The sequence below is a fragment of the Nerophis ophidion genome, linkage group LG07, assembly GCF_033978795.1.
Source record: "Nerophis ophidion isolate RoL-2023_Sa linkage group LG07, RoL_Noph_v1.0, whole genome shotgun sequence".
In the NCBI taxonomy this organism is placed as follows: Eukaryota; Metazoa; Chordata; class Actinopteri; order Syngnathiformes; family Syngnathidae; genus Nerophis; species Nerophis ophidion.
In genome coordinates, this window is record NC_084617.1 from 37617074 (window position 1) to 37640462 (window position 23389).

Consider the following 23389-nt stretch of genomic DNA (forward strand, 5'->3'; position numbering starts at 1 on the left):
CTGGGCCCTCCTGTATCAATGTCAAGGTTGTGCTCCATAAAGGTAAATAGCGTGAAAGGACATCTGCACCACTGCTTAGGTAAAAAAAAAAAAAACAGCCAGCCTCTCCGTGCAGACCGTGACCTACATTCTCCGCCGCGTCGAAACACCGTGACCTGGTTTCTTCGCCGCGTCCGAGCGGCATGTGTTTCCTTCGTTATCCGGCCGATTATTTCAGCTCCGGTCTGACTCCACGGTGACCTTGTTCTACGCTCCGACAGGCATGTCTTTGTCATCACCGGGTCGGATAGCGAAAGGCTTGTTTTTGGAAGCACGTGTCTTCGCCATATGAGTCCGGGAAAAAAAAGGTTTATACTCGTTTCCTCTCCAAACAATCTTTTTTCTACATATTTGCGGAACTTTCATGCTTTCATGCGTCTTTATCATTGTCACTTTTTTTAATTTTTATTAATCAATCCAACATAACAATATACAAAAATACCATAATAATGCAATCCGACCCAGCAACACTCAGAACTGCAATAAACAGAGCAACTGAGAGGACACACACACATGTCACAGAAAAGTCTCGAAGTAGTGAAACAAAAATAAATATTATCAACAACAGTATCAATATTAATAACAATTTCAACATAGCAGTGATTAAAAATCCCTCATTGACATTATCATTAGACATTTATAAAAAATTTAAAAAAAGAACAATAGTGTCACAGTGGCTTACACTTGCATCGCATCTCAGAAGCTTGACAACACACTGTGTCCAATATTTCCACAACGTTAAAATAAGTCATATATTTGGTTAATTTAATAGTTAAAACAAATGCAAATAATGGATCCTATATTCCAATATATGACTCATTATTATCTAAACTGAATGCAGTTTTTTCTACTGATTTCATCTTCAGAATGTGTTGGACTATCAACATCTATCCATTTTTTTAATATTGCCCTTTTTGTTATAATGCATATTGAAAGAAATGCATTTTTACTCTTTGATGACACGTTACTAAATTGATGGAGATCCCCAAGAATACAAGTTGTCACTTTTTTTCCATAAAAGGACTTGATGATTATACTTTCCGGTTTGTTTGGCGGAATTTTTGCTGCATAAGCACGGTCTGCCAACAGTTAGAAACTCTCCACTGAGGCTACGCAGTCCCGCACACACACACACACACACACACACACACACACATTCCAGAAGGGGCCCGATGGGGCTGGAAACAGGAAGTGGTCAAATTTACCCCAGCTCGTGTCAGAACTGTGATTTATCTTCACCGGGGCAGTGGCAACAGATGTGGAGACGTTAACTTCCTCGCAAAAAATGTGTCGCCTCTCCGCCCTCCCCTATCGTGGCAACCCCTAAACATGCATTTTGGCGTTCCACGAGGAGATAATTTACCCCACGCCCTTCGTTTTTACGTCTTTCCAGCATTCCTCGCATCCTTTTGCATCCAAATGTTTTTGCACAGATGAGTGCTTAATGTAGCACCGCCCGTTTTTTTTTTTTTGTGCAGCTGGACTATTCCCGGGACACTTGACCCGGTTTGCAGATTTTGTAGCATTTGTAGCAACATTCAAGTAACTTAATTGGCCAAACTTGTTCCACTGAGGGCCACTGACTGACAAACCGAAGGATGCAGGGGGCCATGTCGGTAGTTTCCACCTTTAAAACGAGCACAATGTAGAGATAATTTTTTTCAAGCAACTGGAAAATGCAATTTCGTGAGAAACTTTGTGTGAATGCTATAGATCCAAAGCCTAACTGAAATGCTAACAGTTAGCATGCCTGCAACATATTTCAAAAAAGCTGGCACAAGTGTCAAAAAAGACTGAGAAAGTTGAGGAATGCTCGTCAAACACTTATAAGGAACATCCCACGGGTGAACAGGCTAATTGGGAACAGCTGGGTGTCATGATTGGGTGTAAGAGCAGATTCCATGAAATGCTCTGTCATTCACAAACAAAGATGGAGCGAGGGTCACCACTTTGTCCAACAGTTTAAGAACAACATATTTCAACCAGATATTCATTGCAAGGAATTTAGGGATTTCATCATCTAGGGTCCGTATTATCTTCAAAAGGTTCAGAGAATCTGGAGAAATCACTGCACGTAAGCAATGATATTACGCACCTTCGAGCATCAAAAGGTGACATCAGTGTGTAAAGGATATTACCACATGGGCTCTGGAACACTTCAGAAAACCACAGTCAGTAACTACAGTTAGTCGCTACATCTGTAAGTGCAAGTTAAAACTCTACTATGCAACGCCAAAGCCATGTATCAACAACACCCAGAAACACTTCGCCGGGCCTGAGTTCCTCTATGATGGACTGAAGCAAAGTGGAAAAGTTTTCTGTGGTCTGACGAGTCCGCAATTCAATTTTTTCCGGAAACTGTGGACATTGCGTCCTCTGTACCAAAGAGGAAAAGAACCATCCGGACTGTTATAAGCGCAAAGTTGAAAAGCCAGCATCTGTGATGGTGCAATGTATAGATGTTTTTTTTCAAAGAACTGGAAAATGCAATAAAGAATCCAAAGCCTAACTGAAACTTGCTAACAATAGAATAGAATAGAATGTACTTTACTGATCCCAGGGGGAAATTCCGCACCACAGTTCGCTCACAATAAACAATGATAATAATAAATTATATATTATATATATATGATATATAATATATGAATAATATAAATATATTCTACGTATATTCTACATTTAAGTGCAGTCAAGAATGAACATATGCATTATACAGTCTGATGGCTGTCGGTATGAAGGACCTCCTGTGTCGTTCCGTGTTACATTTTGGGAGTCTGAGCCTTCCACTAACGTGCTCATTCTCTCCGCAAGGTCCGAGTGTAGTGGGTGGGAGGTGTTGTCCATAATGGCTAGGAGTTTTGCTAGACTTCTCCTCTCTGACACCACCGCCAGAGTGTCCAGCTCCACTCCCAACACGTTACTGGCCTTCTCTACCAACTTGTCCAGTCAGTTTGTGTCCCTCACTTTTATCCGCTGCTCCAGCAGGCCACGGCGTACAAGAAAGCGGCCGCCACCACCGACTTGTAGAACATCTTCAACATCTTTGTACAGATGGTGAAGGATCCTAGACTCCTGAGGAAGTAAAGGCGGCTCTGTTCCTTCTTGTAGAGGGCCTCAGCGTGTTTTGACCCATTCAGCTTATTGTCCATGTGTACTCCGAGGTATTTATAATCCTCAACCATGTCCACATCGACCCCCCTGATGGAAACAGGGGTCGCTGAAGTACTCCTCCTCATCCCAGGTCCACAACCAGCTCCTTGGTCTTCGTCACATTAAGCTGGAGGTGGTTCTTTCCACACCATGTAACAAAGTCCTCCACCAGTGCTTACAGTTAAAATTGGTGAAAAACCAAATTATATGACACTGAGGTGTTTACCTGCCGGATTAGCTAAAAAATCGAGCATGCTTAAATGATCATTGTAACATAGGTCAAGTGCCAAAATATATTAGTCTTCTGCAATGTGCACCTGAAAAATTTGTTTAAAATGCTAGCATGCTAACGCTAGCATGCATCAAATACCAAAATATGACTGAGGTGTATACGCACAAAATTACCAAAAATGTTAAAAGGAGCTAATATGCTAATGTTGACATGCTATCAGGTATCATTCGTCAAATAAAACAAAATACAGCTGAGATAAACAACAAAAAATATAAGCTAAATGAATTAAAAACACTAGCATGCTAACAGTACTTTGCTAATTTGCTAACAATAGCATGCTTACAGTTAAAATTGGTGAAGAACAAAAATATGCGACACTAAGGTGTTTACCTGCTAAATTAGCTAAAAAAAAAAAAAAAAAAGCTAGCACGCTAACTGTGACTTATATGACTCTGAAGTGTGTACCTGAAACATTTATTTTTAAAATGCTAGCATACAGCAAATACCAAACTGTGACTAAGGTGTATACCTACAAAATTACATTTAAAAAAAACAACAACAAACAATATGAGCGAAATTAGCTAAAAGGGCTAGCATGCTATTAGTACTCTGCTAACATGCTTGAAACAGTTAACATTAGTGATATACCAAAATATATGACACTGGGGTGTATACCTGCTAAATGAGCGAAAAAAGCTTGCATGCTCTGTGACATGAAACTAACACCAAAATACCCCAATGGTTAGCATTCTAATATTAGCATGCTAGTATTAGAAATGGTGCCGTCGGTTGTTGATTAATTGATTGATTGATTGATTGATTGATTGATTGGAACTATTATTTGTAGATTGCACAGTACAGTACATATTCCGTACAATTGACCACTAAATGGTAACACCCCAATAAGTATTTCAATTTGTTTAAGTCGGAGTCCACGTTAATCAATTAACGATAAAAACATTTTTTTCACGGGCCGCCCCTGGTGGAGGTTGGTTGTCATATTCTTTTCCACAAATGCACGAGAAAGAGAGTGTGATTCCAAGTGGTGTGTGTAAAAGTGCCACCCCCACCCAGCAGCTGTGGTGTGTCTCACAAAGGCCCTCCCAGCGGCGCCCAGTCTGCAGAACACACCACAAGTCTGGGCTGAGGGTGAAGGTTTGGGGAGGAGGAGCTTATTTTAAGCCATCAGTTGTTCATCACGCTGCACATTGTCCATGTGTTGACTTGTTGACCACCACTCACGCCTGCTTGGCATTCCTCAGCGACACAACCAGCAAGAAATGTCCCGTATTTCCTCCCATTAAATCGAATATGTGCAAACTTTTTTTATTTTGTACTTCCTATACCGGTACTAGTATAGTATCGCGGTACTAATGAATCAAAAATGATACTCTGTTTGAAAAGTACCAATTCCCCCTCTTTTTTTTTTTTTGGTGTCACGTCGTGGTTTTACGAGCAGAGGAGCATGTTCGGCAGAGCGCGCACACAGAGTACTTACAAGCAGACACAGTGTGTAGACAGAAGAGGGAGAACGGATGCATTTTGGCCTAAAAACTAAAGCTAAAGGTGAAGTTATGACACTGAAACGCTCTAAGGAAGAAAGGCTTTAAGACATGGCTAGCTAGCTAGCAGCTAACCTCCATCCGTGTTTTAGTTACTTCTAAATAACTAATTCTGGCCTTTACAAGTAACATTATTACTGGAGGACGATGAATAGCTAAACATATTTCACTACACACCCTAGGAGGATACAATATCTCTATCGGTGCCACTACTAACAAAAGATAGCAGTGCTGTATGTAAACAAACGCCATCGGTGGATCTACACCTGACATCTACTGTAATGATACCAAGTACAACAGCGTATCAAGTCAATACTACTATGATTACATCAATGTTTTTTATCATCACAAAATCTTTTTTTCCTTTTTTTAAATTCATATTATGTTTACAAACTCAGGAAATACATCCCTGGACACATGAGGACTTTGAATATGACCAAAGTATGATCCTGGAACTACTTGGTATCGGATCGATACCTAAATTTGTGGTATCGTCCAAAACTAATGTAAAGTATCAAACAAGAGAAGAATAAGTGATTATTACATTTTAACAGAAGTGTAGATAGAACATGTTGAAACAGAAATTAAGCAGATTTTAACAGTAAATGAACAAGTGGATTAATAATCCATTTTTACAGTGTGTCCCTCATAATGTAGAATGATGAATGGCACAATATGTTACTGCATACGTCAGCAGACTAATTAGGAGGCTTTGTTTGTTTACTTACTACTAAAGGACAAGTTGTCTAGTATGTTCAGTATTTTATGTAAGGACTAAATTGCAATGATAAACATGTGTTTAATGTACCCTAAGATTTTTTTTTACTGCTCAGTGGCCTAGTGGTTAGAGTGTCCGCCCTGAGATCAGTAGGTCGTGAGTTCAAACTCCGGCCGAGTCATACCAAAGACTATGAAAATGGAACACGTCACCTCCCTGCTTGGCACTCAGCATCAAGGGTTGGAATTGGGGGTTAAATCACCACAAATGATTCCCGGGCGCGGCCACCGCTGCTGCTCACTTCTCTCCTCATCTCCCAGGGGGTGATTAAGGGTGATGGGTCAAATGCAGAGAATACTTTTGCCACCCCTGGCATGTGTGTGACAATCATTGGTACTTTAAGACCTCTAAGATTTTTTGTTCAAACAAAGCCAATAATGCCATTTTTTGTGGTCCCCTTTATTAAGTGGTAAGTGGGTTATACTTGTATAGCGCTTTTCTACCTTTTTAAGGAACTCAAAGCGCTTTGACACAATTTCCACATTCACACACTGGCGCTAACCAGGACCCATCAGGAGCAAGGGTGAAGTGTCTTGTTCAAGGACACAACGGACGTTACTAGGATGGTAGAAGGTTGGGATTGAACCAGGAACCCTCAGGTTGCTGGTACAGCCACTCTCCTAACTGTGCCACACCGTATTTATAAAAGTATCTAAATATATCTAGGTAGAGGTACCAAAATATTGGAATCGGGACAACCCTAGTCAATAGTGCATCAATAATTGTGTGTGTGTGTGTGTGTATATATATATATATATATTTATACTAAGGGTGTAACGGTACGTGTATTTGTATTGAACCGTTTCGGTACTTCGGTATGGGGGTCTCGGTTCGGGGGTTTCGGTTTGGTTCGGAGGCGTACCGAACAAGTTCCACACAGACGTATTAAATAGCGAACCGCAAGTTGTGTAAACAATGCACACCGAGGCACCATGAATTGATTTACGTGGTTTTTAAACAAGTTCAAAAACTTATTGGGGTGTTACCATTTAGTGGTCAATTGTACAGAATATGTACTGTAATGTGCAATCTACAAATAAAAGTTTCAATCAATCAAAAAAATAACAACACACGGCATGCTAACAACGACTGGTGGATAGACTGACCATACCTCCTCTTTTCACGGGATATGTCCTCTTTGTGAAGCTGTCCAGGTGGAATTTCTTAAATGCCTCGAATGTCCGGCATTTTAAGTTAGGGTTGCGTGTATTTTCAATGTACATTCAGGGTTAAGAAGGGGTTAAAAACAAAACAAAAAGTGGTACACGCAGCAGCATTCGTGAGGGAGGGGCGAAGACAGAGAGAGCGATAGAGTTATGATAAACGGGCATGTGTCGCCAGGCTCTGCTTTTTACCCATAGATTTATCAGATTTTATTTTTTATTATCAATAGCAGGGGTGTCAAAAGTGTGCCCCGGAGGCCATTTGCGGCCCACAGCTAAGGTTTAAAAGGCCCACAACACATTCTAAAAATACTATTAAAATAAACAAAAACATAAACAAAAGTCGAATAAAAAAGCTTAAAGGCTAAATGTAATTTAGAAAAAGGTGCAACGTTGACTAATAAAACAAAGGTGTTGTTTTTTCTTTCAAACTGTCATTGCTCAAAACATAATATTGAATCAAAATCAATGTTATTATGAATTATTGACCTATCCAAGTTTCCGATTACTTCACATCAAATATTCCACTAAGAAAAATATTTTTGGTGGGAGATTTTGCAAATTTGGTAAAAGAATAACCAAAAAATGTATATTTTGTTGTTCTCTTACTTTACCGAAAATGAACCGAACCGTGACCTTTGAACCGAGGTACGTACCGAACCGAAAATGTTGTGTACCGTTACACCCCTAATATGTATATATATATATATATATAAAATACATATTTTGGTAGCGGTACCAAAGTATTGGTATCGGGACAACCCTATTGGATACTGTATATATTTTGTGTGTTTGTCGCAGAATGAACAAAAAAAGCCAAAGAAAAAGCGGTGGTTCTACTGCACAGATGCGTGGTGATGTTTGCATTAATTCCAGCTGCTCGACAATGATAAGAAAAGGCCGAGATTTCCTCTTTACTTTCATCTGACTGGGAAAGAAATTAGTTACTTGTGTTGCTGCTCATGAATAAAAATGACACATGTGCATCATATATTCACTTCTTCAAAGCACTAATGTATCCTTCGCTGTCTCACGCAGTCTGGAAGACGTGTCAGTGCAACAAAGAGCTGGCTTGGTGGCGTTGTGTTGGCGCTCCATAACGTTCCACCCAAGTTGACTGATATCCTGTGAGGAAATAGTTAGCGTGTGAAGTATTAGTGAATGAAATGAGCTAAGAACATATCACGCTAACAGTACGATGAGAACACACTAAGAATAGAACGCACACAGGTAGTATTGGAGAAGTAGCAAAAAATATGACACTGCTGAATTAGCTAAAAAAGTTATCATGCTAAAATGCTGACTGTATCGTTCGTCAAGTACCGAAATATATTACTCTGATGTGTGTACCTGAAAATTGTGTTTAAAATGCTATTACCAAATTCAATTCAATTCCCAAACTATAACTACAAAATTAGTTTTAAAAAGAGCTAACATATTTACGTAAACATGCTAACAGGTTTAATTAGTCAAATAACAAAACCCAAAATTGGTGAAATTGTCACGTCGTGTAAATGGTAAATAGAAAGACAATACAATGATTTCCACATCTGTCAGGTTTGTACCTGACAGTTTGGTCATGTTTTATTTTTTCCTCTGTGTTTGTCTTATTTCCTGTCAGCGCTCTTATTTTGTCATTACTTCCTGCGGTTTTCCCTGAGTGCTTTTTCCCCTCAGCTGTGGCTGATTGGCAGCCTCCATCCATCCATCCATTTTCTACCGCTTATTCCCTAAATTGGCCCTAGTGTGTGAATGTGAGTGTGAATGTTGTCTGTCTATCTGTGTTGGCCCTGCGATGAGGTGGCGACTTGTCCAGGGTGTACCCTGCCTTCCGCCCGATTGTAGCTGAGATAGGCGCCAGCGCCCCCCGCGACCCCGAAAGGGAATAGGCGGTAGAAAATGGATGATTGGCAGCCTCTCCGTTATGGAAATCTCTGCGGGGTTCGTGTTAGGCTGGATTATTCTGTCACATTGTGTTGTTGACGAACCCCAAGATGCAGAGAAGGTGGCAGGCATTGTGCAGGAAAACATGATTTAATCTTTTAAAAATGAAAAAAAAAAAAAACACAAACTAGGATAGCCAAACTGAAAAACGGGAAACAGGATCCTGCAAACAAGAACTAGCAACAAAAAGATAGGACGCTGCAAAAAGCTATTACCTACTTACCTAGTGGTTAGAGTGTCCGCCCTGAAATCAGTAGGTCGTGAGTTAAAATCCCGGCCGAGTCATACCAAAGACTATAAAAATGTGACCCATTACCTCCCTGCTTGGCACTCAGCATTAAGGGTTGGAATTGGGGGTTAAATCACCATAAGACTATTCCCGGGCGCAGCACCGCTGCTGTCCACTGCTCCCCTCACCTTCCAGGGGGTGATCAAGGGGATGGGTCAAATGCAGAGAATAATTTCGACACATCTAGTATGTGTGTGTGTGACAATCATTGGTACTTTAACTTTAACTTTTAACTATAGGATACAGGTACAATCGGTAGGAGCTACAAGTCGTAATGACAATAATCCAGCCCAGAGTGGAGGAACAAGCAGGTCTAAATAGCCACTGGCTGATTGACACCAAGTGTGTTCCAGTGCCAATCAGCCACAGCTGAGGGGAAAAAGCATTAGGGATAACAGCAGGAAATAAAGACAAAATAAGAGCGCTGACAGGAAATAAGACAAACACAGAGGAAAAACTAAAACATGACCAAACTGTCAGGTACAAACCTGACAACATCCTTTTCAACTTATATTCAATTGAATACACTGCAAAGACAAGATATTTAATGTTCACACTGAAAAATGTTGTTATTTTTTGCAAATATTAGCTCATTTGGAATTTGATGCTTGCAACATGTTTCAAAAAAGCTGGCACAAGTAGCAAAAAAGACTGAGAAAGCTGTGGAATGCTCATCAAACACTAATTTGGAACATCCCATGGGTGAACGTGCTAATTGGGAACAGGTGGGTGCCATGATTTGGTATAAAAGCAGCTTCCATGAAATGCTCAGTCATTCACAAACATGGATGGGGTGAGGGTCACCACTTTGTCAACAAATGCATGGGCAAACAGTTTAAGAGCAACATTTCTCAACAAGCTATTGCATGGAATTTAGGGATTTCACCATCTACGGTCTGTAATATCATCGAAAGGTTCAGAGAATCTTAAGAAATCACTGCACGTAAGCGATGATATTACGGACCTTCAATCCCTCAGGCGGTACTACATCAAAAAGCAACATTAGTGTGTAAAGGATATCACCACATGGGCTCAGGAACACTTCAGTAAACCACTGTCAGTAACTACAGTTGGTTGCTACATCTGTAAGTACAAGTTAAAACTCTACTATTTATCAACAACACCCAGAAACGCTTCGCTGGGCCCGAGTTACTCTATGATGCACTGATGCAAAGTGGAAAAGTGTTCTGTGGTCTGACCAGTCCACATTTCCAACTGTTTTTGGTAACTGTGGAGGTTGTGTCTTCCAGACCAAAGAGGAAAAGAACCATCCGGACTGTTATAGGTGCAAAGTTGAAAAGCCAGCATCTGTGATGGTATGGGGATGTATTAGGGCCCAAGGCATGGGTAACTTACACATCTGTGAAGACACAATTATTGCTGAAAGGTACATACAGGTTGTGAAGCAACATATGTTGCCATCCAAGCAACGTTATCATGGACGCCCCTGCTTATTTCAGCAAGTCAATGCCAAGCCATGTGTTACAACAGTGTGGTTTCATAGTAAAAGAGTGTGGGTACTAGACTAGCCTGCCTGTAGTCCAGACCTGTCTCCCATTTAAAATATGTGGCGCATTATGAAGCCTAAAATACCACAACGGAGACCCCGGACTTTCAAACAACTTAAGCTGTACATCAAGCAAGAATGAGAAATAGTTCCTCCTGAAAAGCTTAAAAAATATGTGTCGTCAGTTTCCAAATATTTACTGAGTGTTGTTAAAAGGAAAGGCCATGTAACACAGTGGTAAAAGTGCACGTGTGACAACTTATTTGCAAATTGTTGCTGCCTTTAAATTTTAAGTTAATGATTATTTGCAAAAAAATATATCTTTGCAGTCCATTCAATTGAATATAAATTGAATAGGATTTGGAAATCATTATGTTCTGTTTTTATTTACCATTTACACAACGTGGCAACTTTACTGCTTTTGGGTTTTGTATTTGTCGCTGAAGCAAAACCCATAAAATAACAAAATATATGAGCGAAATGAGCTTATACACTAGCATGCTAACAGTACTATGCTAAAATACTAAAACAGCATGTATACAGTTCACATTAGTGAAATACCAATATTTATGACGCTGATGTGGAGGTTATAGTTCGGTTGTTAGACTGGCCCTGCCAGCAACTCTTGGGTTTCAGGTCTGATCCCTGCCTCCGCCATCCTAGTCACTGCCGTTGTGTCCTCGGGCAAGACACTTTACACACCTGCTCACAGTGCCACCCACACTGGTTTAAATGTAAAGATGATGACTTTTGTAAAAGTGGGACTCGTTGTGAAGTCCCAAGAAATACAAGAGAGTGTTGTTCTTGTAACGTGCTACCATGCCCTCTGGTTGACCTCTTGGTTTCTGCCTTTGTTGTGGGTCCCCAGTAGCCCACCATGACCCCGAACACAACTTCAACTGCAGCTTCATCGAGCCCCCGTCTGTGGCCGAGCAGCCCTCGCCGTCCTCCTGGTCCTCACAGGAGTCCTTCTCCTCCTTTGAGAGCAACGACGACGGCCCCGTTTACTGCGTGCCCCACGAAGGTGAGTCATCCGATCAATAAATAAACTCTGGGTCTTGGTGTGAGGAAAAGCTAAAGATCCAAACGTCTAGCTGAAATGCTAACAGTTAGCAGGCTGGCCAGATAGCGTAAATTAACAGAAAGTATAAGCGAAATGAGCTAAAAATGCTAGCATGCTAACAGTACTGGGCTAACATGCTAAGAATAGCATGCTTACAGTTGGCAGTAGTGAAATACCAAAATATATGACACTGAAATGTATAATTGCTTAATTAGCTAAAAAAGCCAGCATGCTAAAATGATGACTGTAAAATGTACCAAAATATATTATTCTATGGTATTTACCTGAAAAATATATTAAAAATGCTAGCATGCTAACGTTAACATGCATGAAATACCAAAATATGACTGAGGTGTATACGTACAAAATTACTTTTAAAAAAAAAAAGTTGACATGCTAACAGGTATCATTAGTCAAATTAAAGAAAATACTGCTGAGGTAAACAACAAAAATTTACAAAAAATATAAGCGAAATGCTAACATCACTTTGATAACTTTGTAACAATAGCATACTTACAATGTGTTTAAAATGCCAGAATGCTAGTAATGGCATACATAAAATACCAAAATATGACTGAGGTGTACACGTACAAAATTACCTAAAAAAAAAATTCCAAAAAAAAGCTAACATGTTAATGTTGACATGCTAACAGGTATCGTTCGTCAAATTAAAAAAAATGCCGCTGAGCTAAACAACAAATGATTATAAAAAATATAAGCTAAATGAATGAAAAGAATAGAATGCCAACAATGTTTTGCTAACTTGCTAACAAATGCATGTTTACAGTTAAAATTGGTGAAGAACCAAAATACGACACTTTTTTGATTGATTGATTGAAACTTGTGTTAGTAGATTGCACAGTTCAGTACATATTTCGTACAATTGACCACTAAATGGTAACAACCGAATACGTTTTTCAACTTGTGTAAGTCGGGGTCCACGTTATTCAATTCATGGTAAAAGAGATGTAGAGTTGCTTAATTGGCTAAAAATGCTAACATGCCTAAATGTTAACTGTATGTGTCAAGTACCGAATTATATTATTTTGCGGTGTGTACCTGAAAAATCTGTTTAAAATGGCAGCTTGCTAACATTAGCATGCATCAAATACCAAAAATGACTGAGGTGTTTAGGTACAAAATTACCTAAAAAAAATATAAAAAGCTAACATGCTAATGTTGACATGCTAACAGGTATCATTCGTCAAATAGAAAAAAAAACGCTGATGTGAACAACAAAAAGTAAAAAAAAAAATGTAAGCGAAATGCTAACAGTACTTTGCTAACTTGCTAACAATAGCATGCTTACAGTTAAAATTGGTGAATAACCAAAATATGAGGTGTAGAGTTGCTTAATTGGCTAAAAAAGCTAACATGCCTAAATGTTAACTGTAACATGTGTCAAGTACCAAAATATATTACTCTGTGGTGTGAACGTGGAAAATGTGTTCAAAATGCCAGCATGCTAACGTTAGCATGCATCAAATACCAAAATAAGACTTAGGTATATACGTACAAAATTTACTAAAAAAATAGCTAACATGCTTATGTTGACATGCTAACAGGTATCATTTGTCAAATTAAAAAAATGGAGATGAGTTAAACAACGAATAATAACAAAAAAATATAAGGTAAATTAATAAGAACACTAGCATGCTAGCAGTGTTTTGCTAACTTGCTAAAAATAACATGCTTACAGTTAAATTTGGTGGAAAACCAATGAGGTGTACAGTTGCTTAATTAGCTAAAAAAGCTAGCATGCTTAAAATGTTTACTGTAATTTGCATCAAGGACCAAAATATATTAGTCTGCGATGTTCATGCTAGCATTAGCATGCCTTAAATACCAAAATATGACTAAGGTGTAAACATACAAAATTAACTTTGAAAAAAAAGCTAACATGCTAATGTTGACATGCTAACAGGTATCATTAGTCCAATTTTGAAAAATACCGCTGATGTGAACAACAAAAGGTTAAAAAAAATTAAGCGAAACGCTAACAGTACTTTGCTAACTTGCTAACAATAGGATGCTAACAATTAAAGTTGGTGAATATGTACAAAATGAGCTAAAACACACGTGTTGCTGACACGGGCGTTTGTGAGAAGGTCTCGGAGGCGGTGACTCAAGCACTTCTGCGAATGTTATTACGGGGATACTTTGCCTCTCATCGTGTGCCATCTGGGTCTCGGTCTGAGAGCGAGAGGAGTCTAAACAGGAAAGAGTACGGTCAAGTCAGCATGTGGCTCAAATCCAGACTCTCTGATGTTTGGCACACACAAAAAAACATTTTCCATCAGTTTCTATTCAGGAAGCGCTGGATAGGTTGGATTCAGTAGGCTCGGGTTTTCTTTTTCTTTCCATTATGAAGGCAAAATCAGGGCAATATGGGGTTTTAGTTTTGTAACTCACGAGAGACTTTTACAAATTAAGGGACGATCACACAATTAATGGGAGGTGGGTCACATGACCAAGGTTGTATGTTTTGCACAATCAGGAATGTGCGATGGCGCCATTATGCCAATTCACGCACATCCATCCATCCATTCGTTTTCTACCGCTTATTCCCTTTGGGGTGGTGGGGGGCACTGGAGCCTATCTCTGCTACAATCGGGCGGAAGGCGGTGTACACCCTGGACAAGTCGCTGCCTCATCACAGGGCCAATTCACGCACATTTAACCAAATCGTGCATATTATCCAGACTATAGAGCAAACCAGGATATAAGCCACACCCACTAGATTTTAGATAAAGACAATAAATGCAATTTATTAGCCACACCACAGATATATACATTGTATTTACACAGAAAGAGGAAAAGCGGTAGAAAATGGATGCATGGATGGGTTTTTTAAGGTTTATTTACAGACCATAATTGTTTCCAAACAGTGTCTGTAACACGGCAGTAAAACAGCTGATCAAACAAAACAGAATTCATCGTCATGGACCCACCAGCTGCGGAAGCTAGCTCTAAACAGACTCAATAACTTGTTGACAGGTACATTAAATATGATGTAAAAATGTTTATTTACATACCTTAATTGTTGCCAAACGGTGTCTGTAACACGGCAGTAAAATGGCTAATCAAACAAAACAGAATTCATCATCATAGACTCACGATCTGCGGAAGCTAGCTCTCCAATCAGCTAAACAGACTCAATAACTCGTTTACAGGTACATTAAATATGATGTAAAAATGTTTATTTACATACTTTAATTGTTGCCAAACGGTGTCTGTAACACGGCAGTAAAACGGGTGGGCAAACAAAACAGAAGTCATCGCCATAGACCCACGATCTGCGTAAGCTAGCTCTCCCATCAGCTAAACAGACTCAATAACTCGTTTACATACATTAAATATGATGTAAAACATTGTATTTACATACCATATATTATTCTCATCAGTGTCTGTAAAATGGCAGTAAAATGGCAAATTAAACAAAACAGAAGTCTTCGTCATGGACCTACTACCTGCGGAAGCTAGCTATCCAATCAGCTAAACAGACTCAATATCTCCACGTTGACGTGAATTTGCTGAGGAATTTGTGAAACTGAAACAATACAAACAGAATGCCATTGTAAGTTAAAAATACTAACACAAACACTCATAAACGTATTGACATTTTAGTTTGATTACATTATGATTGCACATACTAACACCACTACAGACCTCATACACGGGGCGGTTTAATAAGTATGAAATGTTTTAGTTGTATTGTAAAACTTCGAAACGTTGCTTGGAGTGATGATTGAAGAATCTTTATGAGTAGGTACGCTATGGAAGACTAGATGACAAAACAAAACTTGTACTTCAGGTTGAAAACTCAGGCCATACAGAAGGTCCCTGCAGCATCTGCAGTGAGCAAACTCGTCCAAAAAAACGGCGCCATTGCGCAAACAGCAATATATCTTTTTAGTGTATTTGCTTGTTTAAAAAAAAAACCTAGGCATTATTGCTGTCTATCAATTAGCCACACCGTTTTACAAACTATAAGCCGCATGGTTTGAAGTGTAGGAAAAACAGATTATAGTCCAGAGTTAAGAGTGAAAGACGTTGTTTGTGTATGGAGACACTCATTTCCGTCCTTTCATGTTACAAAAAGATTGCCATTGTAAGTTAATAATACTAACACATACACTTTTGAACGTGTTAGCATACTAGCTTGATTACTGTACATTTGCTTCGTACAAATATGCATGAAAACACTCCTACAGACGTCACACATGGGATGGTTTAGTAAGTAAGAATTGTTTTAGTGATGAATGAGGAATACAGGCAAGTAGGAACGCTACGAACAATTAGTAGACAGAACGGCACTACTACTTCTGGTACAAAGCTTTAAACATCAAGAAAAACTTGTCGGCTTTCACCCAACCTCACCTGCACTGATCGAATTCATCCATAGATGGCGCCATGGCATAAACAATAACACACCATTTAAGCGTCTTTGCATGTGTTTAATGACAACTATTTCAGTGCCCTACTCTCTTAAGAAATATCCATCGATTAGCCGCGCCTTTTTATAAGCCGCAGGGTAGGAAAAAGGAGCGGCTTATAGTCCGTAGTTTACGGTAGTCATTGTATCGCAAAATCTTTAGTTGTGGCGGCCATACATTGACAGGTGGCGGGCTACCACAGCTATAGGAATGTGTGGGAAACACTGGGACAATATTGGGGTAATCTGGTGATGACATCACCGCCTTTTACCAGTTTATTCTCCTTGCCTTTGAGCTGCTAATCAACAAAGTCTATATTTTAAGCAGTAATAGCGAACCAGGATAACAAACTCAGGATGATCTCTGAGATAACATTATTTCTGAGAAGCAGGTCACAATTGTCTGTTTTTTCTTTTGTTTTGTTTGATAATGCAACTTCCTTGTGATGTGCCACAGAATCAGTGAGTGAAAGCAAGGACGTGCACAGCCCCAGTCCAGAAACAGACAAGCCAGAAGCTCCTAACGATGAGGAAGCCGGAGAGTACACCTCTCTGAAAGACACCGGTGCCACCAAAACAGACGCCAGCGATCCACCTGTGCTGAAGTCTTCAGATAGTGAAAGCTCCACCAGCGGATCAGAGTCTGCGACGGCAACCCTCTATGCTCGCATTGCTCGCCTCTCCAAGCAGTCCAGGGAGGAGGAGAGTAGCGCCAAGGACGGGGAGACAGCTACATCAGAGTACAAACGCAACGGAAAACCACCGCCATCTCCCGGAAAGCCAAAACCTCGACCACCGGACCCGTCAACCAAACCAAAGGTATCTTGGATCCACGGAAGCACGACAGGACCTCCTCTCCAGCCAGACCATCAAGGACAGAGTGGCTTGAAAGCGCTCCCAGTTACAAAGAAGAAGAAAAGAAGCTCCAGTGATGTATCAGCCAAGAGTGAGGAGCCGCACAAAGTGAGAGGGAAGGGTTGTGATCAGCAAAGGAAGCAGGAGGGTGACACCGACGTATCACCCAACAAGCACAATAAGCGAGGCAAGAAGTCTGGGGACGAGCATAGCAGTCCAAGTCATATGGAGCACATTAACGGTGTGGTTCAAAACGCTCTCAGGAAGATCAGCAACTTCCACAGCTCTTCGTCTGAGAAGAAGAGCGCCGACACTGCTAAGGAGACCCCCAAAGATCCCCCTAAGAGCCCCAAGCTCATCCATCCACATATGAACTCTGAGGCCGCCACACTCCTGGCCGCTCAGCTCAAGGAGAAAACCCAAAGCATCAACAGGAACGAGGGGACGGGCCTGACAAAGACCAATGGACTCTCGACACCCAAGGGAACGCGGGAGAAGCCCACACCCCCACAGAAAGCCAAGAGGACCACGTCCTCTGGCTTTAACCAGCAGGGATCTACCAAACCCCTACTGCCCACCTCCAGCAGCCTCCAGAAAATGGTGGCGCCTGTCACCACTGATCAAGGGATACCCGAAACCAGGAGCCCGGGAAAGCAGGACTTGAACGGCTCTAAGGCAGGGGACCCGATGGTGGATGCCACACCGAAGAAAACTCCCATTAAAAAGCCACCGAGGAAGAAAGGCAAGGAGGCTACTTTGGATACGCCAGAAACCAAAACACCAAAGACAGCCATCATGCCACCACAGATAGTCAAGTAAGTGCAATTCCCGCACTATTTGGCTGAGTCCGTACGGAAAAAGAGAAACATCGAATCATTGGACTGTGTATTAGGTATGCTATGATCAAGAACTTTATGTCTCATCATCCGTCTCAAACCACAAAGCGTGACTTATGCTGCATTCGAGAGAACTGGGTGGTTCGGTCAGTCACACAGTTAGATAGCCTAGACTGTGGTCCTTAGCCCTGTTTCCCTTGAATTTAAATGGCATTCTATCGATTGCAACCGGACCGTTTGTTGTTTCTTAAAAAGGTTTAACTTGTCAACAGGGTAAACTTTTATAAGAAAGAAAAACGCTTAGAGAATGCAATGACCTAGATGATTGGGAACATCTATAGACACATTTAAGACTGAGTACCACTGTGGGCATTACGGACCAGAGCTTTTTTTGGTGCCCCTCCAGTTAAGAAACAGACCTTTAGACTACAGACCAATGTGTCCAAACTTCAATCGGTAAAGTGTCCCTGAAAAGTATTTCAGTGCCCTACTCTTCGACCGTATTATTTGTCCTTTGAACTGTCAGACCAGTATGAGGCATCCAGAGTTACCTACTCTATTCCAAAGATGATTAGCCTTTGTTTAAAAAACAATGGCCGAGTCTAATTTGCGTGAAAGAGGAACATCAACCTCTTCTAGTAACGTCTAAAGTCCCAGTCTTACGGAATGCAGCATTCGTCGGACACATCAGCTCATTCATGAATACTCTTCAGTGGTACTAATTTCTCTGTTATGTACATTTACAGTAAAGGATCCTGAGGTACTATGATAGCATAAACAGCAACAACATTTGCATTTTAACATGACAACAACAAGCAGAAAAACAGTCTTGTTTTCTATCCAGACAGTCCTGAACTATAAACGCAGAGAGCACACGGTTTATGGTTATGTATTCGGTCTCAATTGATTTTAGTCGTGAAAAACCAAGATGGACCAGAAAATTATTTGTTGTGTCGCTCTCAGGGTGTCAAATCAACAAATCATGCCGCGATACCAAACTTTAAATTGATATGAGCTGTTTATTTTTGCTCATTTAATTTAAACATAACCTCAGTTCCGTGTTTTATTTTGAAGACGCATGTTGAATAACGGAAACAAAAAGACATCGATTGCTTTCATAATGCTGAAGTAACAAGCTGCTACTAAACGGTGGCGTGTAGAAGTGTGCCTCGACTGTGGATCAGTTTAAGCCGAATAAAAAGTTTGTGTGTTAAAGTTGGAGTTACAGGTACTTAAACTGGAATGTTTTTTCTAGATGAAACGATTCATTGTTCAGGATGGATAGATTTATTGAAAGTGTTTTCTTTTTTTTTTTTGAAAGGTACAAGTTTGTATGTTACTTTTTGCAGCTTTTTAAAACGTAAAAAAAAAAATAAAACCGTGTATACATTGTGTACTTTTTACTCAATCTTTGTAAGTTGTGCTTATATGACCCTCTGTGATTTTGTCTGTCAATGAAATGGCTTTCATGTTTCATCTATGGTACACTGAGTATTGGGGTCACACTGAAAAGGAAACAAAAAAAAAATCTGGATATTTTGAGGATTTCTTTGAAGGGAAAAAAAGTCGTAAAATGTTTTTTTTAAAAGGTGACCTATGAGGATTTTCCTCTTTTGTGACTTATTTTATTTTTCAGACCATAGGGATTATAAGGCGCGCTGCCGATGAGTGGGTCTATTCAGGTGTGTTTTCATACAAAAGGCGCACCGGATTATAAGGCGTCTTAAAGGCGTCATATTATCATGATTTTTTTCCAGAAGTAAAATACTTCCTTGTGGTCTACATAACATGTAATGGTGGTTCTTTGGTCAAAATGTCGCATAGATGATGTTTTACACATCATCTTCAAGCCGCTTTCTGACAGTCGCTTCAGGATGCGCCATTTTGTGGGCGTTCTTATTTACGTGGCTCACCTTTGACGGCGTCTTCTACCCGTTATCTTTGTTGTAGCGGTGTAGCGTGCAAGGACAGGAGTGGAAGAAGTGTCAAAAGATGGAGCTAACTGTTTTAATGACATTCAGACTTTACTTCAATCAATAACGGAGCAGCATCTCCTCATCCGTGGCTCACTAGTGCAACACTTTGTCTGTATTAGTACTATTAACATTATTATTGACTACTCTTTGTCTCATTCTTTTTATTTTCCTATTTTAATTATGTTAGATCTGTGTTATTGTTGTTGTTGGGGAAAAGTGTTATGAATTAGCTTTGGCTACAAACACTATGTTGCATACATTGGATGACTCTAAAGATATCTATGTTTCTGTATCCGTCCCTATTTCAAATAAACCGTTTGAAAAAAAACCAACAACAACAACAACAATGTGTCCCGTGAAAAACCGTCCGACCGGAACTCACTAATAACTAAAGTTTGTGGGTGAATAATGTAAACTCACTACACTGGTACTTTTTTCAGGTATTCCGTTGCAAGTCTACTGACAGATACAATAAATAAGTTTTACAGTACATTATATTAGAAATGGCAACACCACAGTATGAATGTTCTATAACAAGAAGATAGAGAATAAGAAGAAGCTTATCCACTACGAGGTCGGCACGGACTACAGTGGCGGACCTGCGCCAATTTTCAGGACTTATGCAGATCTCAAATACACTTCAGCAGGTGCCAGAAGGTAAGAAAAGTTGGTTTTGCATAATATTCCGAAACAAAACGCCAGATAATATGTCCGCTAATAGGTGCCATTTTGCGGTCCCTATACACCTGGGGTCTCAAACTCAATTTACCTGGAGGCCACTGGATGCAGAAACTGGGTGAGGCTGAGCCGCAAGAAAAGATTTCTTAAAACATACTTGCCAATCCTCACGATTTTTCCGGGAGACTCCTGAATTTCAGTGCACCTCCCGACAATCTACCGGTGCTACCATTCTCCTGGATTTTTCCCAATTTTCGCCCGGCCGACATTATTAAGGGCTGCCGTGACTGCACTGCCTTTAATGTCCTCTACAACAGTGGTTCTCAACCTTTTTTCAGTGATGTACCCCCTTGTGAACATTTTTTTAATTCAAGTACCCCCTAATCCGAGCAAAGCATTTTGGTTGGAAAAAAGAGATAAAGAAGTAAAATACAGCACTACGTCATATTGCTCATTTGTAGTGGTCTTTCTTGAACTATTTGGAAAAAAATATATAAAAATAACTAAAAAACTTGTTGAAAAATAATTGATTCAATATAAATAAAGATTTCTAAACATAGAAGTAATCATCAACTTAAAGTGCCCTCTTTGGGGATTGCAATAGAGATCCGTCTGGATTCATGGACTTAATTCTAAACATTTCTTCACAAAAAAAGAAATCTTTAACATCAATATTTATGGAGCATGTCCACAAAAAATCTAGCTGTCAACACTGAATGTAAGATTGTTGTATTATTTTTCCACAGTTTATGAACTTACATTCATACTTCATTGAAGTAATATTCAATAAACATATGTATAAAGGATTTATGAATTGCTGCTGTTTTTTAGAATGTTTTTAATAAATCTCACTTGTCTCTTGGCATACCTTCAAGGACCTTCACGGGTCCGCGCACCCCCAAAAGAAGACTACTGCTTCAGTACATGTTATCGCGCACGCTTTTATATCACACAACCAATGTGCCAGCTCTGTAACGTGTTGTGTGAAGACTTGTGCAGAATAACGTCAGTGGCTGCAAGACGTACTTGTTCAACAGCCATACACGTCACACTAAGGGTGGCCGTAAAAAAACTTTTAACACTGTTACAAATATGCAGCACACTGTGAACCCACACCAAACAAAAATGACAAACCCTTTTTGGGAGAATTTCCGCACCCTAACACTTACTTTTACAACACCTCAACCGACGCAAGTAGGGAGGGTGGGGGGTTGGTGGTAGCAGGGGTGTGTATATTGTAGCCCGGAAGAGTCAGGGCTGCATGGGATTCTGGGTAATTGTTCTGGTGTGTTTATGTTGTGTTACGATGCGGAGGTTCTCCCAAAATGTGTTTGTCATTCTTGTTTGGTGTGGGTTCACAGTCTGGCACATATTTGTAACAGTGTTAAAAGTTTTTTTACGGCCACCCTTAGTGTGACGTGTGTAGCTGTTGATCAAACATATCTTGCAATAACACACGTGCGTCTCACATGACCAGATGCAACATACAAATGGGCTTGCATGCTGTCAATTCAGGATGTAGGGGGCGCTAAAGGCAGTGCCATTATGGCACTCCCTGATTATTGTTGATCTGGTAAGAATTGACAGGGGCTTCAAGAGAATTGGTGCCCTGAAATTCAGGGGTCTCCAGGGAAAATTGGGGACGTTGGCAAGTATGACGGTGTCAAGCGCCGTTCATATTAAACTCGCGGGCCGCACCAACATTAAATTGTCATATCAAAGCGCGGGCTGCATAATAACGTCTCGTGGGCCGCAATTGGCCCGCGGACCGCATGTTTGAGACCCCTGTTATACACACACCATAGTAATACTTGTATCTCTAACTACAGTAGCAGTAATGGGCTGACAATCCATCAAGCGGGGCGGCTTCAAAGTCGTACTAAAACATTTTGAAAGAGTTTTGAGTGCTGTGTGTAATGTTCTTTATTTTCAGTTTTGATGTTGTTTACTGGCGTCATATTGCAGTCTACACGTATCTCTTATGTGAGACTGCCATCTCCTGGTCACACTTGTCATTACACTATGTACCAAATAAAATAGGTTTGAGGTTGGTAAACACAACCAGAATTATTTCGTACATTAGGCGCACTGTTGATTTTTGAAAAATATGATCATTTTCTTTATAGCAATATTTCGACTTCATTTTTAATTTTAGATTTTTTTATTATTTTTTTGGTCAGTGTGGACTCAATATTCTTGTCATCGCATTTTGCGTATTTTACATTTTTTTTCATTCCAACCTGTAAAGATGCCGTTGTGATCATTGTCAGTTTCTGGCCATTGCATGACGGGTCCTCATAAGGCCTGAACAGGAAGAAAGTGTGTAACCTCCCCGCTGTTTGTCACAGGAGTGATGGTACAGCACTAAGACACCAATGTGTACATAAAACCCTAACTCTGGGTCATAATGATGTATAATGACGTGGCAATTTGACCCCGCCTGTTCTTTATCTGGACCTCAGAATGCTGCAACACAGCTGTAACGTGTATTTTTGTCCCTTTTTTTGTTGTTTTTAGCATATTTGTATATGGTCAAGACATTGGTTTTCCTCATTTACTTTCCTGGAATAAAGTAAAAAAACAAACACTATACAGAGCATGGATGTTTAATAACTCAGCACATTTTCTCGGGCCTTGGGTTTTACGTTCCCAAGTATTCCTTGGTTCTAATTCATTGTTGTCTCACCCCGTATTTCTCTTCGGGGGCAGATATTATTCCAACAGTAGAACATCTGTGCAGTGGAAAAAGTACATATTGACTCATAATCCAATAAACGTCCAATTGTTTCATCCTTGATATGCGACCTCTTCCTGTGAGTCCGGGGCCACGGGGTCCCGGAGTCAACGGCGGGTCTTGCAAACCGGGGTGGGGGGGGACTGTT

At 40.2% G+C, this 23389-nt stretch overlaps 1 protein-coding gene across 2 annotated transcripts in view; it reads left to right on the plus strand.

Annotated features, from left to right (window-relative positions):
* scarf2 (scavenger receptor class F, member 2) overlaps window positions 1–23097 on the plus strand; it is a 104122-nt gene extending 81025 nt beyond the window's left edge. For both annotated transcript variants that reach the window (XM_061906114.1, XM_061906113.1), the window contains exons 10-11: window positions 11533–11688; window positions 16620–23097. In XM_061906114.1, the coding sequence (XP_061762098.1) occupies window positions 11533–11688; window positions 16620–17836 (1373 nt within the window). In that variant the 3' untranslated portion in view covers window positions 17837–23097. The remainder of the gene's footprint in view (window positions 1–11532; window positions 11689–16619) is intronic.
* The last annotated feature ends 292 nt before the right edge of the window (window positions 23098–23389 follow it).